Raw genomic sequence first — 16,608 nt, 5'->3', positions numbered from 1 at the left:
AAGTATACACACACACACACTAGTATACACACACACACACACACAGACACACACACACACACACACACACACTAGTACACACACACACACACACACACACACTAGTACACACACACACACACACACACACACTAGTACACACACACACACAGCAATCCAACAATAACCTCTTCACCTCTTCTCCTCTCCTACAGTCTAGTCTGTTGTTGAGATAGGGCCGCATTCCAACACTGCTGTCCTGAGTGAGTAGAGAACGGACTCCAAAACAACAACTAATTTATTTATTTTATTAAAAAGATGTAAATTATTTTTCCTTTCATAATAAGAACTGCAGATCTGTTGGGTTTCATTGAACTGGTACATTACAGTATATGACCTCCTCTCCTTCTATGCTTTGAGTCTTTTAAAAACACGCTCTGAACGGCTCCCTCTGCTGTCAGTAAAACAATCTGCAAGAAACACCTGCTGGATTCACTGCTGCAAACTCTCCAGCTTCACTTTCATTAAGTACCACTAATGTTGTACTGGTCTGATGGTGGTGGGTTTGATGATGCCAGGCAATTACTGTAAATCACCAGTCACATCTTGTTAACAGCATGACGTTAAATACTGTGGAAACTAACTTGCTAAACCTTCAGTGTTTCAGTTTAGTCAAACATTTGGATGTAATTATCTTCAATGCACCTCTATTTTAAGTTATAACATTGTCTTTTTTCACTCTAGAGTGCAACCGACTTCTGGACGTTTGAGAAGTTTTATATTCGATAAATGTACTTTACATCAGCTGATATTTGCTTTTTTATCATAAGACATTGTGAACAAGTGTTGTTTAAAAAGATCCCCTAAATTAGTTTTTTAAAGGTACAGTGTGTAATTCTTGGCCACATGCTCTAAACCAATAGGGGGCAGCATTTCACCTTGCATTTCTTCACACCGGTCAAAAAGGGATCCTCTGCTCTTTTCTAATCACACAAAGAGCTGATAATTTTAATGATCTCATGAATTAAGCTTTTTATTACTTCCTGGATTAGCGTGCGTCACTTCTTCTGCAACAGTAAAGTTAAAGGACGCTTTATGTCCACGGGGAGAACCTCCTTTCTGCCACTCTGATTAGACACAAATGACAAATATGTGGAATAAGTACATGATTTAAAAAACACAGTAACGAAGAGCAGTGGTGCTATTTCTAATAGTTACTGTGGAGGGGCAGATTTCATTCATCATGGGGGGGGGGATCAGTTGAATTGAAATGGATCAAAAGGATTGGCAAGCATGGGCTGCATAATTTATCAGAGTCAGATCTTTATGATGGCATATTAGGGCCATTGTAGATTAAAAATAAATTAATTATGGAGTAATTTTCAGAGAAAACTCTTTCAGAGATTAAAGTTGTAAATTTCCGAGAAAAAACAAAATTACATGCTGGTTAGCTTGTAACTTCAGTAGATGTCTTTGACATCAGAGATGTTCACATTCTGTTGACAAGGTTAGTTCATTATATGAATGTTTTAAACAAAACTTCTGGCCAAATCTTACACATTTTAACTTTAAAGAGTTGTGACCGAGATATGTACTGAGTGGCACATTAAAAATAAAATTATCGGTTCTCTCGGGTGGAAGAATTACGTCATGGAGACAGTCTTTCCAAATGATCTCAGACACATTTTTGGCTTTTCTGTTCTCCAATGTCTTGCAACTTTATTTTTTACAGCTACACTGCAGATGACTGTAAATATACCAGCGTTGGCCACTAATCGGCTCACATATACACAGATACGATTATGGTTGAAACAGTCGATTAATCAACTTGTCAATTAATAATTCAATCAATAAAAATTCTAAATATTTGTTGGTTCCAGCTTCTGAAATAGGAAATGAACTGTGTTTGTATGTCATCCTAAAGTTTTGTGAAACTGTCATTGACGTTTTTACTATTTTCTGACATGTAATAGACCAAAAGATTCATTGATAAATTAAGAAAGTAGTCGTCAGGTTAATTGATAATGAAAATAATATATCTGTAATAAAATAAAATCACTTGATAATGCTGGTGTGTCAGTCAGGGTCTGCCCCCCTTATACTCTTTATACATACTATTTGGTCTTGCAACAGAAACTGGTTTCTCTTTAGGGATGCAACCAACAGTTATTTTAATTATTGTTTAATCTGTGTTTTTATTTTTTTGTCTAAGAAATGTTAAACGATATATATTGAGAAATGCCCGTAACATGCCAATCAGGACCCAAAGTGAATCTTGTTTTGTCAGGGCAACAGCTCAAAACCCAAAGATATTATTTTTACTCGTGTTTGACAACGATCAATCTTCACATTTGAGAAGCTGGAACGCTCAAATATTTAATATTTTTGTTTGAAATATGACAGAAGTGATGAATTGGTTAGAAAATTAAAAAGCATTTTATATTTTAATATCAGCTGATTCATTGTTGCAGCTCTATTTCTCATCTCATACCCCAGTGACGGCACTGGCATTCTCCTTTTTACAACACTCTACTGTAGAAAACAGTCACCTGAAGTGCAATTAAAAGGCTGAAGGGAAAAAAAAAACAGGTTTTAAACTTCAGTTGACTGTGACATTCAACACTTCCCACTGCAATAAAAGAACATCAAATATTGTGATTTGTTTACTTTTGACAGGTGCATGAAAATTGAAATAGTACCAGTGTACACAGAAGGTACAGTACATGTTCAAACGTCCGCCCTACTTGCTGTTTAGCCTTCTCTTTGCTGTCATGTCACGTTCACCTGCTGGTGGCGGTGCTGGATTCCCTCACCAGACTCCCTTTGAAAGTGTTCACTTTTTGGCGCAGACTGTGGAGGTCTCACTTTCTCTCTTCTGTTCATCTGAATCTCTCTCTGACTCTTACTGTTTGTTCTCTCTGTTTCTCTGTTCAGGGGGTGAAACTGTCAGCTCTTCAGCCCATCTGACGAAGATGAGTGTTTTGGTGATTCAGCGCAAGCGTGTGTGTGTTTTTGTTTTCTGTGATGGCGGACTACAGTGGAGTTTTATGTGCCTTATTACAACAGATCAACAGAGACCTCAGTGCAGCGGAAAAGAACAAGGAGCGCCAGCCGGCTTGATGTTCTCAGTTTCTACAACAACAAAAAACTCATATTTCATATTTCCATCATATATTCTTTTATATTTAAAAGAATCAAAAGTACAATTTTTATTTTTATATGAAATACCTGAAAATTCCTGCAGAAAGAGGACAGCTGTTAGGGGGTGTTTTGGTTTGGAAAACAGCACCTTCCAGCAGGAACAAGAAGGGTGGAGTTACTGGGACCATTCTTTTTTATTGTTCTTGGTATTTTCTACTTTTTTGTACTCTTGCTGTCACTGCCAGAAAATGTAGACATTTATGTTCTTGATAGAAACAAACTAATGCTGGATGCAGTCATGACAGCTGATTTTTTCCTTTTGAGGATATGGTGTTGTGTTAACCAATGAACTATCCAAATGATGAAGGTATGACATGAACATTGAAGTAGGGAGTCTAATTTAACAAAATATCATTATCTTTCCTGGTTTCTTGCAGATAGTTTACGTGTCTTTAATTGCGTTATTCACACATTTACTCACTCTGTTTTTATGTTTTAGTCTTGATCAGTTTCCTGTCCATATCATTTGCCCCACACGTACTGGTTCTGACATTCTGACAAGGACAATTTTAACTTGGACCAATAAGCAGGCAGGATTATGATCTGGGTTCCTATCAAGCAGATGTTATCCAGCAGAAAAAAGGATTCCAATGCAAATATTATTTTGAAAGATTATGTCCTACATATATTGTATGTAAATAATATCCTATTCTAAATCTATCTGAGTGATGAGGTGATGTTGACGGACATATTATTTTGCTGCTGAAATCTCACAATGACAATGCTAACATGCTGATGTTTAGCAGCTACCATCTTTGTGTTAGCATGCTAACATTTGATAATTGGCACTAAACACAAAGTACAGCTGAGTCGGTGTCATTAGTTTTGAAGGTATTTGGTCAAAAAACAAAGTATCGGACATATTAAAATTTTGACCAGATGACGGCACTAGATGAAAAGTCAGGGGATTACCAAAGTCTGTAGGATCCATCCTCTGGGACCCATGAATGTCATTACAAAATGCCACCTTTAACAATCCATGTTGTAGAAGTTGAGATATTTCACAGCATCAAGTGAAACTATTTGGCCCTCAGGTGGCGGTAGAGAATAACCAAAGTAATTCACACCTGCTATCTCAAATTCAGTATTGGATAGTGGAGTTTTAAATTATAATGTGCTGTACTCTTTTTATGTGTTGTTTAATGGACCCGGTATTTGTTGGCTTTATCATTATACACTTGTGCACGGTTTGCACACTGGAAAAGTGCCTGGAATTTGTTGTTCTTACTTTCTCTTGAATTTTAACACCCCTGAATGTAACGAGGGCTCCTCTATATCACATTAAGGCAGTGGTTCCTCCTCCAGTTTGGAATAGATTGATGTATTTGTCTGATCAAATGGGGAAAAACACTCAGGGAAGTACTCAGGCAGCTTATTAATTTCATCTACACAACTTTTCTGGACAGATGGCACTTTTTTCACATCATTTGAATGAAGAAATAATAGAATGAGACAGGGAAAGCCCTGCCAACAGACCCTGGAGGCCTTGTGCCACTTCTAACAGGCAACCAGACCCAAGTGATTTGAAATGACTAAGCAACTAGCACTGCCATCCATAAAAGCTCACACAACAAAAGCTAAAACAAAGAAACACACAATGGATAATACTGAAAATATACTTTATTATTCAGTGCATCCAAATGATTTATGACAATTTACAAATAAATGTTTAATATTAGTGATGTTTCAGATTTACTTCTTTGGTTATACAACGTGTACATGAATATCAATGGGACAAAATCCTAATTACAATGTAAGTATTTGTTGGTTATAACTGTCAGCATGCAAATCCTACGTTTATACTAATATGTTATCTAATTATACAGTCAAACAGCTAGACAGCCCTTGTGTCCCTGTCCTCATAACTGTGTGTATGTTTATGCAGTTTCTACCTATATTTCTAATGCATACTCAAAAACAAACAAAAAAGCATCCACCAAATGGTGTGTGTCATCGAAGCCCTGTCTGTAGTGTTAAGTTTCCTGCTATTTTTCAGTAAGCAGATTGTGGTTTTAGTTCTCTAAACATGTTGCATGCAGAAATCTCTAGAGTGAAATAGACTTAGCCAAGAACATTTACTTAAGCACAAGCTATTTAGAAAACTCCAAAAGGAAACTGAAAACAAGAATAAAACTCCTGATAATGGCCTCTAGCTGCAAAGACTCCACAGTACAAATGTGGATGGAACAAACCACATGCTAAAATTGCTGATATAGACTGATATAGGCTGTGTAGCTACAAGTGTCAGTCCCAAAGTTGATATTTTCGGGTTCATCTCCCGGAGAGCTTGAAGGTGCTCAGTAGATTTCACTGCAGTCATTACATTTTTGTGTGGGAGTCTGGCTGGTGGTGCTTGACGAAAGGTTAGATTAAATAGTAACCCAAGATGATTCATCCTCTGAGGATCATGAAAATCCACAGCTAATTTCGTGACAATCTGCCACAATACTTAATAAAATACTTTGTCAAGCATCAAAGATTTGTTGAAGGAAACATTTTAAACTGAATGTGGTGCTAAACAAAAGGTGAGGGTCTGGGGATTGATTGAAACAAATTACAAAGCAATCTGGCCTGAAGCTGTCAAGGTACTGTGCTCTGGACCATGATGCAAACATTGACATCAATAATTACAACGCTACTGTGGCAAAAATATACAGGGATGTGATTTATCCGTGATGCACGTGAATCATGCAGATCTGTAATTAAAAAAAAGAAGGGGGGGGGTACAGTACCTGGCCTAGTGAAATGGATAGGATCTAGGTTGACGTGTGTAAAGTTTTCTTCCTTTCTAAGTATCAAGGATGTTCGTTTACGCTCAGCTGCCAATTCCACACCTGCGCAGTGTGTACCACAGGCGCTCTCGCGCATCAGTGGTACGTAACGTGTTGGGCAGCAATAGGCCTACTACAAAATTTATTTTCCCAGTAAAGAGTAATGTAACGGATTACTATTTCCAAAACAGTTATATTATTACAGTTACTAATCCAAGTAACGCTGCGCTACTGAACGCACCATCCCTGACGTGCATGCGCGACCGCGCTGCAGCTCAGCGGCACCGGACCTTAGTCAGCTGTTAGCAAGAAGCTAAAGGACAACTGGAGAACAGGGACAGAGAGGTATTTCCGACAGCTGTAAGTAATGTTGTCGCCATTACTGTGTCACAGTCTAAGATGCAAAGAACATTGTCGTCCGTTGTAAACTTTGTGCGACCAGCAAAAAATGTTACATTTATACTTAGGCTAATTGAAGCATCAGCTAAATGAGAGAAACTCCGGCCGCTGCTGCCAGTGATGCTTGGACTCGTCAGGAGAGAGTGGCGTTATGATAGGCTATCACCCAGTAGTGGGCCTAAGTAGAGTAGCTAATATTACTTTTTTAAGGAGTAGGTCTATAGCCTATGGTAAGTAACTAGTAGGTAATATTATTTCTGAGTAACTTGCCCAACACTGAGTTGACAATAAGGATCAGATAAATTGGGAATGTTTTGATTATTGCTTGTTAGAGGCTGTGTCTAATGTTTACTTTGACATTGTTGTCTATTGATCACTCATGTAGCCTATACATTTTGCTGTGTGAATGGTTGCTTTTTAAGTCGTCCTTATGTTAAAGGTTTTGGCACGTTATTAATTAATATCTTGTGAACGGTTGTGACAGGGTTTAGGCTATGTAAGGCCTTTTCACACGGGTCGCTCTGCGCTCCTCATCAACAGACAGGCAAACAAGCGCTCCGCCAGGTAACCATGGCAACGGCTTCTGTGTAACTTGCGCGTTAAACTGTCGCGGTCTTTCCCGTCTCACGCACACGCCCGCCCGCTGGCAGAGTTGAAATGTCAAACTTTTTTCTACAGTTTCCAACAGATAGAGAGTGATCAGCTGTTTGAGTTTCCTGAAGAATATAAGTATTTCAGGCCACCAGGTCTTAAACAGGCAACAACCTTTGCTGCTGTCTCTTATTCATTAAAAATCATCTATTAACTTCAACTGAACTAATTTGAAAGTTAGTAGTTACATTATTTAGTTATAGACTCAATTATTTCATGTTTCATGTTGCACATTTAGCTATTGAAGTTTGGTAAAAATGAATACAAAATAATAATTATTATAGAGAGGTTGCGATGACGCAGTGGATTAGACCCTTGTCTTTGATTCCCACTGCAACACATCCATTAAATAACTTATTGTCATGGGTTCTGCTTTACCTTCCATATTAGAGCCGCCACGAGTTTAATCGGGGTGTCGGGTGGTTTCAGTATATTTTCCTGCATTTTTTGCCCTATGCCAATCACATGCCTGAATATATAAAATCAGTCTTGTTTTATTTATTTAGAACCTTTATGTTTAGACTGCTCTAAGCTAGCTTGACTTGAAAAAGCTACTGGAAAAAGGAAAGCTAGGCTAACTAGCTTCCAATAATTAAGGTCACTGTCAAGAAACATTTTGGTACCTAAAACTTATCCATGTATGTGGCCTGTATTTCAGTCACCAGGCGGTGCCAGTATGTCATACTCTGCAAGGAGCACAAAACTGTTCTCTCTGATTTTCCGGACTCTGACCAAATCTCCACACTCCTGGACATGGATCAGCCCTCGCTCTCCCCTCCCATACTCTCTCTCCCTGTCGTTCAGTGTCAGCTCTGTCCGTTTGGCACAGGCCTGACGGTACATGTACCTTATGCCGATCACCAGCACCATGCCCAAGGTAGCTGAACAGCCCAGGAGCATGCCCAGCTCCCAGGCACTGTGTCTGGGAGTTATGTCTGGATACTTCCCTTCCCTGTCTGGCTTTCCAGAGGGATGTTTGGTTTTGGGTTTAGTATCCGTGTTGGGAGGGTGTGGTTTCAACTCATGGCCAGTATTTAGTTTGAAGTCTGGGTCATGGTTTGGATTGGGTTTGGGGTTTGGGTGAACCATTGATCTTGGTGTTGGTGGGTTGAGGTTGGGCTCAGGATCATATGATGCAATGTGGCTCTGGATTTGCAACCTCTGACCTAGGGTGAGTTGTTGGGAAGGCACAGGTGAGGCGGTGGATGTGAGCGGGTTGAAGAGAGAGCGACGGGGAGCTGGAGAGGGTTCTGGGTGAGGGGTGGTAGACTGGGAGGACACCAAAGAAGAAATAGAAGACGAGTTGGAGAAAGATGAGGAACCCAGTGAAGATGTTGAGGTAGAAGTAGAGACTGGTGATAAAAAATGAGATGAGGAATGGAAAGAAGGAGCAGAAGAAATGGAAGAAGCTGATGAGGCAATGGTGGAGGAGGCGAGGGTGGAAGGTGAAGGTGAGGAAAAGGTTGAACTTGTGATAGATTGGGAGGAGATAAAGGGAGATGAGGAAGAAGTAGATAAAGGGACTGAGGAAGGATTGTGGGAAGAGTTTAAGGAGGGTTTGGTAGAAGAAGTTACATACGAGGGCATAGGGTAAAATGTGGAGGGTTGGACAGAGGGAATATAAGGAGGAATGGAGATCGGGGAAGGAGAGGGGAGGGCAGAAAGGGCTGGAGCTGTTGTGGATTGGTTCTTCAAGGAAGAGGGAGAAGATGAGATAGACGCATGGGTTGAAGCAGTTTGTATGGATACCAGCGTTGAACTTTCGGTGCGATGAGTGGTAGAACTAGAGTGTACAGGGGAAGAGGCAGGCAACGTATGGGTGGAAGAAAAGGATGAAGAATGAGGTGTGGAAAAAGTTGGAGGAATGGCTGAGGGAATGGAAACAAAGATGGGGCTCATGGTTTTGATCTTTGCTTGGGACTGAAGGTGGGCCTGAATGAGGGATGAAGTTGTGTGGGACTCGGGAAAGGACTGACTTGTACCAGTTTGGGAGTGGACTGATGCCTTGAGATGAGGATTCAGAGGCTGGATCAGGGTCTGGCTATCCATTTCATCCTTGATTAGACTCATTTTAGACGTGGTTAGGCTATTCCTCCAGGGCTGTGATGGACTACTGTGGGTCTTAAATTTTACTGGACTAGTTTGGTCCTGGATTGGTCCTTTTGGATTCTGGGATATCGGCCTTGGGAAATTTAAATTATGGAAGCTATGACTTGTTAAAGGTTTAACCATGGTGGAGGTTTGGGGATTTAATGCTGTGTCTTTTGTTTCGGGAATAGTGGGCAGCTTTGGATCATGGAAGTTTCTCTTTGCGTCTTTTCTTTCCATCCCAACATCCTTCAGAGGGGGTAGGGAAGCAAGGGAGTGTAGCAGAGAAAGAATACTGGTTGTGTTTTGCACTGTGATGTTGGGCAGAAGACTGGTAGTAGAGTCCATCCCTTTAGCCTCGGCTGAGGAGAAAGAGTCTGTGAAACGAAGGTGGCTGGAAGAGAAAAGAGAGCTCTTCGGGTCCTCGGTATGAACAGCACCTGCCTCTTCAGTCACACCTGAGAGGAATCCTGAAGTCGCATAGGTGTCATTCTCACCGCCTTTAGTAGCATTTCGAAGAGATCCTAAAGTCACTGAGCTGTTGCTTTCATTCCAAGAGAGTCTAAGAGTTGCCAAAGTCACAGAGCTATTAATCTCCATGGCTGGACGAGTGACTTCTGTTAATGGTGACTTGGTGTGTCTGTCGGTTCCATTGATTGTTGGTGTAGGTGGTCTGAGGGTTGTCGCAGGGCTGGCTGTCTCGTTTGTTTGTTTGTTTGATGATGTAACGGTTCTGAGAGCTGTGAGCCAACAAGGTGAGAAGAGCAAGGTATTATTTAGGATGAGGTGTGGATAGAGAAACAGAAAGATAGTTATTGCACAATGCCTAGTTTGTGTTTTGCCCTTGCCTGAAGTTGCATCAGATGACTTATATATCATTCTCTGAAATTCACACTACAAACAACTTCTTCCTGAAACTGGAGGTAAACACACGTGTACAAAAAAAAGTCTTTTTATTGGATATACTGTATGTTCATTCAGCATTACACAAGTTGCATACCTTGCAGAGCAGCAACTTCATCTTCCTGTGGTGCAGAAATTGAATTTCTCTCATCCACCCCTGTGATGTTACTCCCACTCCAATGACTATGACTCCCATCACGCACCACTGCGGACGAAATACCTGCCCAGTACACAAAGTAAGACTGCACCACTGTGATGCTGGAATGACAGACAAAGAGGTTTCTTCATTGCTGAATAATGGGTATGCAATTGATCAAAAATTCCCAAAAATGTTTGGCAACAAATGAATTCACCAGTATTTGTCTTTAGTAAATATTCGACTGCTAGTTATGATAGTGATCATTTACAACCTTGAACTTGTACAGATGGTAGGCTCATACTCACTAGAACCTGATGTCTCCCATGGGTACATCAGGAGCCCTCCACACAAACGAGAGGTTTCTCTTCGGCTGTTTGTCAGTGTGTGTGAGGGTGTCGCCCTCCGAGAGGCAGCGCAGAGTGTGTGTGCCAGGGGGAATTAGGGTCCAGGAGCCACCCACCAGCACCGGGCCCACTCTCGTAGACCTGACCCCAGCTCCAACTCCCTTTCTGGCCTTGAACCCAACCCCAGCCCTGCCCCCAGCACCCTCCACACTGCGAGCCTGGAGCAGGAAACCCATGAAGTCCCGAGAGCTTCGAACAGTTACTGAGAACACAAGTACATAAACAAAGAAACAGACATTAAACTAGTTGTTCTTGTACCACTAAATATCTGTCCAGGCAGGTTATTTTATTTTATAAAAAGTACCTCGGTAACACATAGTGAGTTAATGAACAGTCAACAGTTATAAATAGTCCCTGGAGGTGAAAATCAATCAGTTAGTTGCTATTTATATATATTGGTGAGTTCATTGACAGATATTTAAGTACATTTGACTTACTATCCCAGTAGGTAGAGGAAGGTTAAGTTCTAAGTTATTTGTAGATTAATTGTTAAGTTGAAGTTGAAGTAAGTGGTAGAAGTAAGTTGTTAGTCCTTCGTTGATTGATTGATTGATTGAGCTTCTTTATTGATTGTAAATATAAAAGTGGCGCCTCCAACAAGACATGCCCCAGCTACAGATACCATCAAAAGGATAAAAACACAATAAAGCCAGATGGCTTATTTCCATTGTGGTCCTATTTTTTCTTCTTCTTCTACTTCTTTAAACAATTAATCAGAGGTGGAAAGAGTAGAACAATATTGTACTTAAGTAACAGTATTATTATTTTAAAGACCTTTTACTTAAGTACAAGTAAAATTAATGGTATAAAAATCTACTCAAGTAAAAGTAAAAAGTAGCTCATTTAAAATAACCTATTTATACCTGTTATACTTATTTAATTAAATTGCAGTCTTTTGTGATTTGGTAAGGGTACAAAGCCATATTGGGCTTTCAATTTAGTTTGTTTGACAGAAACTTTAACAAAACAATGGCAAAAAACAACATTAGAGACAGTTTTTGTTATAATGAAAAGTTTGAGAATGTTTTCCCTTCATTAAGAAGCTTTGGCAGAACTGAAAACACTGGACTGTATATGAAGTCATATCCCTATTTACATTCAAACAGGAGGTAATTTTAATGGGACATCAAAAGTGTTAGTATAATAATTAACTAGTTACCAGCAATTTGCTAATGCCAACCAACATTGTCATGCACTGATGTCTTTTAGGCTATTTAGAGCAAAACATCCTACCAAACTATGGAAGTAGGCTACTACTGACCTCTAGGCCTACATCAGGTGTCCTCAACTACATTTTGTTCAAGGGCATGAATTTTTCTAAGAAGACACTGTGGGGGCCGGACTTTCAAAAATAATTGCCATATGTTTAACTTTTGCAAGATGAACAGGTAATAGGTTTGCATAGGTTTGAAGTCCAGCCCAAAGGGAGTTCCCATCTCCCACAGAAAACACTGCTCTAAACATCTGTAGTCCTGTGACATCACAGGGATGAAAGGGATGTAGAGACAGAGCTCAGTTGAAACTTTATGGATGAAAGATACATTTTTTACAGATAAATAACTCACCACTCTGAAACTCTTGCTCCAGTCCATGTTGCTAAGCAGGTAATGGGAACATGTACAGCTGAACCGAAGCCGTGTTTACCGGCTTCTCACTGACCCGCCCTATTCTGCTTCTGCTAGTCATCCTTAACTAGGAAATGCGCATGTGCAACTCCCAACAAAGATCATTTAGAGACAAGATGCATCACTCCATAGCTAAAACGAAGCGTTTAACACAGGGTGAAAAGAGGAGCTGCAGCAATGTGCAGTATGACAAAAAATATGGTGTTTTTTTAAAATGAAACCAAGTAAACCTGATCTGGTACATCCCCTAAATAAGATTTTGAACCTGAAAATGAGGCTAATACCACCTCTTTAATAAACCAGTTTTGACACTATTGTAAGATGAGATTTATTTTTGTTAAGATTTATTTTATAGATTACTCCATTTACTGAAATACGTTGCATGATTTAATTAATGTTAACTATATCCGTATGTTGTAATCAGTTTCTAAGCTTTAATAGGAACTACATTACATGGTCCACCTTGCCTGTTAATTAAAGTTAGTACCAGTCAAGGCTGGCGGAGTGATATGAGGAGGAAGCGATCTTTGTGGGTTGTTGTTTTTTTTTTCCACGGTCACGGGTTGAAGCCAATAACTTTTTTCACAGCTTACAGTGCATGAAAAAGCTGTTGTTCTCTTGCACTTGAAAGCGGTTGCGAGGTCAGTGACAGATGTGATTGAAAATCTAGCGAACAGTGAAGTATAATACTTTAAACACATTATACTTAAGTAAACGTAAAATTACAGATTTAAAAAAACTACTTTAAAAAGTACAAGTACACAAAATAGCTACTCAATTACAGTAACATGAGTAATTGTAATTCGTTACTTTCCACCTTTGCAATTAATTAACAGTTAAAATTACTGTAGTAGTTTTAAGATCAAGTTAGTGGAACAATTTTGCAAAGCAGTGTGTAAAAAGGTGAATTTGGATTTAGAGATGTACATTATATTAAGGAAATTATAACTATAAGGGCCAGTATTTGCTCAGGAGGACAATTATGACTTATGAACCTTTTTGAACAAACGACATGCAGGAATGTTTTGCCATCAGACTAAAAGTTGTGTCTTAGCATGACGCCAAGAAAAAGAAAACTTTTTTGAAGAATTGTTGACGTTTGCAGATGTCGTGCTTGAGAGACTGACAGATAGGTACAAACCTTTCCCCACTGTCCAGGCTTTTGATGTTTAACCGGTATATAGAGTACAAAAATCACTGTGCACTGCAAAAATAAATGTGCCATTTTTATGAAGAACATACACAAAAGTAGGTGGACACCTACACATACTTTTGTGACATCCCGTTCTAAAACCATAGGCATCATTATGCAGTTGGTCCCCCCTTTGCAGCTATAACAGCTTCCGCTCTTCTGAGAAGGCTTTCTACAAGATTTTGGAGTTTGTCTGTGGGAATTTCTGCCCATTTATGAAGAAGAGCATTTGTGAGGTCAGACACTGATGTTGGATGAGAAGGCCTGACTTGCACTCTCCTTTCTAGTTCATCCCAAAGATGTTGGATGGGATTGAGGTCAGGATGGGTCCATCAAAGACCAGACCATCAAAAGAGAGCACCTCCCAAAAGTATTGGGAAAGAGGTGTCCCAGAACTTTTGTCCATATAGTGCTTCTGTGTTTCTGTGTTTGAATAATCTATTTGAGTATGATATAGAAAATGTTTGGCATAGACTTGAGAGGAATGACTACAGTGCTTTGATCTATAAAAGCTCAGATGGAGATGAAGGGTGTGTATCCAGGAATCACAGCTATATTGTTTGTGTGTTATATTGTATGTTTAATGTGGAAGCTGTCATTTATGTGTTCACATAGTTTGAGAACAGCTGAACAGGAGCTATGTATCAGCTTGTCTGCCCATGGCTCAGCCAGATAGCTTAGATGTTATAGCTTTGAGACCAAGATAATTATATAAATTACTATGCTTTGACAAACCTGGAAAACCACAGAGGCAGCCAGGAAGAATGACATAGGGAAAAAACTTGTCTGTGCGTGTGTGTATATGCAAATTTGGGGTGTCAGCTGAATATAACAACGTTTGTGTTGTGACAAGCTGGAGCCTTTGCCTTTGCCTGAAGATGGACTCTTCGTCGACTTTGGTCAGTTTTCTCTGATTTTACATTTCATACGCTCATTCTCATGATCTTATTTTAACCATTTTTGCATCTCATTCAAAGGAGACCAGAATTATGCATCTAGGCCAAATGGTTGAGGAGTTATTCCTGATTCATTTTGGGTATGCTATTTTAGGCGTTTTTTCTGGAAAAGGGTGTCCGTACTACCTGATACTAACTGTCCAGGCAGGTAAGAAGATGCGGATGCGCGCAGGGTGACGTGGTTGTGCTGCAGGTTCTGGGGTTGAGCACGGATGTGGCCGGGAATCATCTCCTGACAGGAGGCGTGGCTGGCACCGCGGGAGAACGTCATCGTGGACGGAGCCAATGAGAATAAGACCAAGCCCACCCCGAAGCAGTTGAGGGTAGGCTGCATCTCTACACGCACAAGCAAAGACAGACAGTGGAGACAATTCCCCAAACTTTCTATTAGTAGGAGAAATTAGTCTAAATACATAATGGATGGCTTTAAGATAATATAAGGCTTTGAACACAGACAGAATACCTGTTAGCAGATGAAGTCATTGTCGTCGTTTTTTCAGTTTGTTAACAATTAGAAAAATATAGGACATCATCAGACATCCTTTAATTCTGGCCATCAATGCAAATTTCAGCCCACCTGTGCACATTTTTAGTGCATCATGAAAATATGAACATAGCAATAATAATAATAATAATAATATTTACTTTACTTTACTTTAATTTTGTAAATTTGAATTTTTTTTTTTTTTTTTTTAAATCAAATACAAATTTAAGACAAAAGTAAATAGCAATAAGAAGACAAGATTGAATACTGGTTTAACACCCAATTTTACCAGTAGCTAACTGTCCCCAAAAATACTGATAAATACTCAGTAAAAGAGGCAACCCTTACTGAAAGATCCAGATAAAATAATCAGAATAATCTTTGATCTTTTATTCGTCGTTAGTAGATAAAGACAATAGCTGATGTTAAATGCAGTTTTATGCATGACATTTTTGTTAAAAAGATAGAACACATTTAGTGAATATTATTCATTCAAATGAATGAATGAGAGTCAAAGGACTGGATGAATTTTATCCATGAGCATCCCTACCTTGTGGAGCAGTGACCTTCAGGAACTCAACAACCTAATGCTCTTCCCCTTCTTCAGTTTGTAAAGAAACTCTTCCAGTTTAGTTGTTGTGTCGTTCAACAGAGAGCAGTGAGAGTGAGTTTAAAGTTTGTGAGGATGAGCATGAGGTTTAGAGGAATCTCAGGGTCCAGGATATGGAGGGAGGGGGAAAGATGTAGAACTAGAATATGTAGAGCGGCAGGTCGGATACCTACAAACATTTTTTATATAATTAAAGAGGAAATATGATAGGATGCTATTATGTGTTTCTGTGTATATGGAAGTCAAAATATGCCATGATTAATTAATTATTTTCAGACAGTTTTTCACACAGTAACATTTTGCATCTCTATCTCAGTGGACTTTTTGTGGACAGAGAAGAACTGATTGTTAGATTAATCAATTAACCGATTGATCCAATTTCTCACTTGTAAGGATGGGCCGCTTTTCTTTGTTCTGTGTGATTGTGAATGTTCTGGACTATAGACAAAACAAGCAATTTAACTTGAGATTTTGGGCATTTTCACTATTACTAAACGCTAAATCAATTGATCAAGAAAATAATCCACACTTTAATCAAATCTCGTTATCTCAATGTAATGAAAAATTTAAGCCGCTTTCATTGGAACAAAATATTGGATATGTCAAGATAATATAATTATCCCATTTTTTCCTTTCCTTAACAGGTTTAACAAACTATTTAAGCAGTATGGTAACTCACAGTGATGTCGGTCCAGACTGAAATATCTCTACCTTTGGATGCATTACCATGAAATGTGGTTCATGTTCCCCTCAGGAGGATCCTCTGCTTTTTCATCTAGCGCCATCATCTGGTGAAAGTGCTAGCATGTCTGTAGTCTCTTTAGTCATGTTTTTATTTAATGTCTTCTTCTTTGCTTGTATATTTAAATGGTCACAAACAAAATCCAACATATGTACATCACTTCTGAACCACTACATGGACAAAAATCACTAAAAGTCACTAAAAGGAATTAATGCTGAATTTTTGTTTCACACGGGAAACAAACACTGGTCTCCTAGTCCAGTTTCTAACCCACCAATCCACCCATCTAAACCACCTATTTACTTGGACTTTTCTGGTTATATATAGTTTTTTAGCGTTGAACAATGATGCTAAAGGGCTTCCCCCAGTGTGCTGAAGTATGACGCGAAAGGGTGCCGTGTGCATTGGTACCAGACATCGAAGGACGTGACAAGCGTAGCTATTTGATTGGGATTGGGAATGGG

General features: G+C 39.4%; 1 protein-coding gene and 1 long non-coding RNA gene across 3 annotated transcripts; one reads left to right on the top strand and one right to left on the bottom strand.

Annotated features, from left to right (window-relative positions):
• Nucleotides 1-192: 192 nt before the first annotated feature.
• On the top strand, nt 193-4,858 carry LOC123981205. 2 transcript variants are annotated; one of them, XR_006827698.1, is made up of 3 exons: nt 193-242; nt 2,656-2,693; nt 2,914-4,858. It is a non-coding gene; the product is annotated as an uncharacterized LOC123981205 (long non-coding RNA). The 2 variants fall into 2 exon arrangements; XR_006827699.1 differs by lacking the exon at nt 2,656-2,693.
• A 2,797-nt stretch (nt 4,859-7,655) lies between these two features.
• On the bottom strand, nt 7,656-14,579 carry LOC123979888 (reelin domain-containing protein 1-like). Its single transcript, XM_046063999.1, has 5 exons — nt 14,435-14,579; nt 10,437-10,737; nt 10,077-10,250; nt 9,721-9,829; nt 7,656-8,270 (listed from the first exon to the last, which is right to left on the bottom strand). Exons 1-5 carry the CDS (start codon nt 14,577-14,579, stop codon nt 7,656-7,658), a joined length of 1,344 nt encoding a protein of 447 aa, XP_045919955.1.
• Nucleotides 14,580-16,608: the final 2,029 nt, after the last annotated feature.

The sequence above is a fragment of the Micropterus dolomieu genome, linkage group LG12 (assembly GCF_021292245.1).
Source record: "Micropterus dolomieu isolate WLL.071019.BEF.003 ecotype Adirondacks linkage group LG12, ASM2129224v1, whole genome shotgun sequence".
Classification (NCBI taxonomy): domain Eukaryota; kingdom Metazoa; phylum Chordata; class Actinopteri; order Centrarchiformes; family Centrarchidae; genus Micropterus; species Micropterus dolomieu.
Note: the sequence above shows the minus strand (reverse complement) of the source record. Positions and strands in the feature narration are given on the sequence as shown.

Bases quoted from the DNA above. Each gene is read 5' to 3' on its own strand.
- LOC123979888 (XM_046063999.1), bottom strand. From the start codon at position 14,579: ATGACGTTCTCCCGCGGTGCCAGCCACGCCTCCTGTCAGGAGATGATT. The intron at 10,251-10,436 runs GTGAGTATGAGC...CTGTCATTCCAG, and splicing joins ATGGGAGACATCAGGTTCTA to CATCACAGTGGTGCAGTCTT. The intron at 9,830-10,076 runs GTAATGCTGAAT...GTTGGCTCACAG, and splicing joins CTGCAAGGTATGCAACTTGT to CTCTCAGAACCGTTACATCA.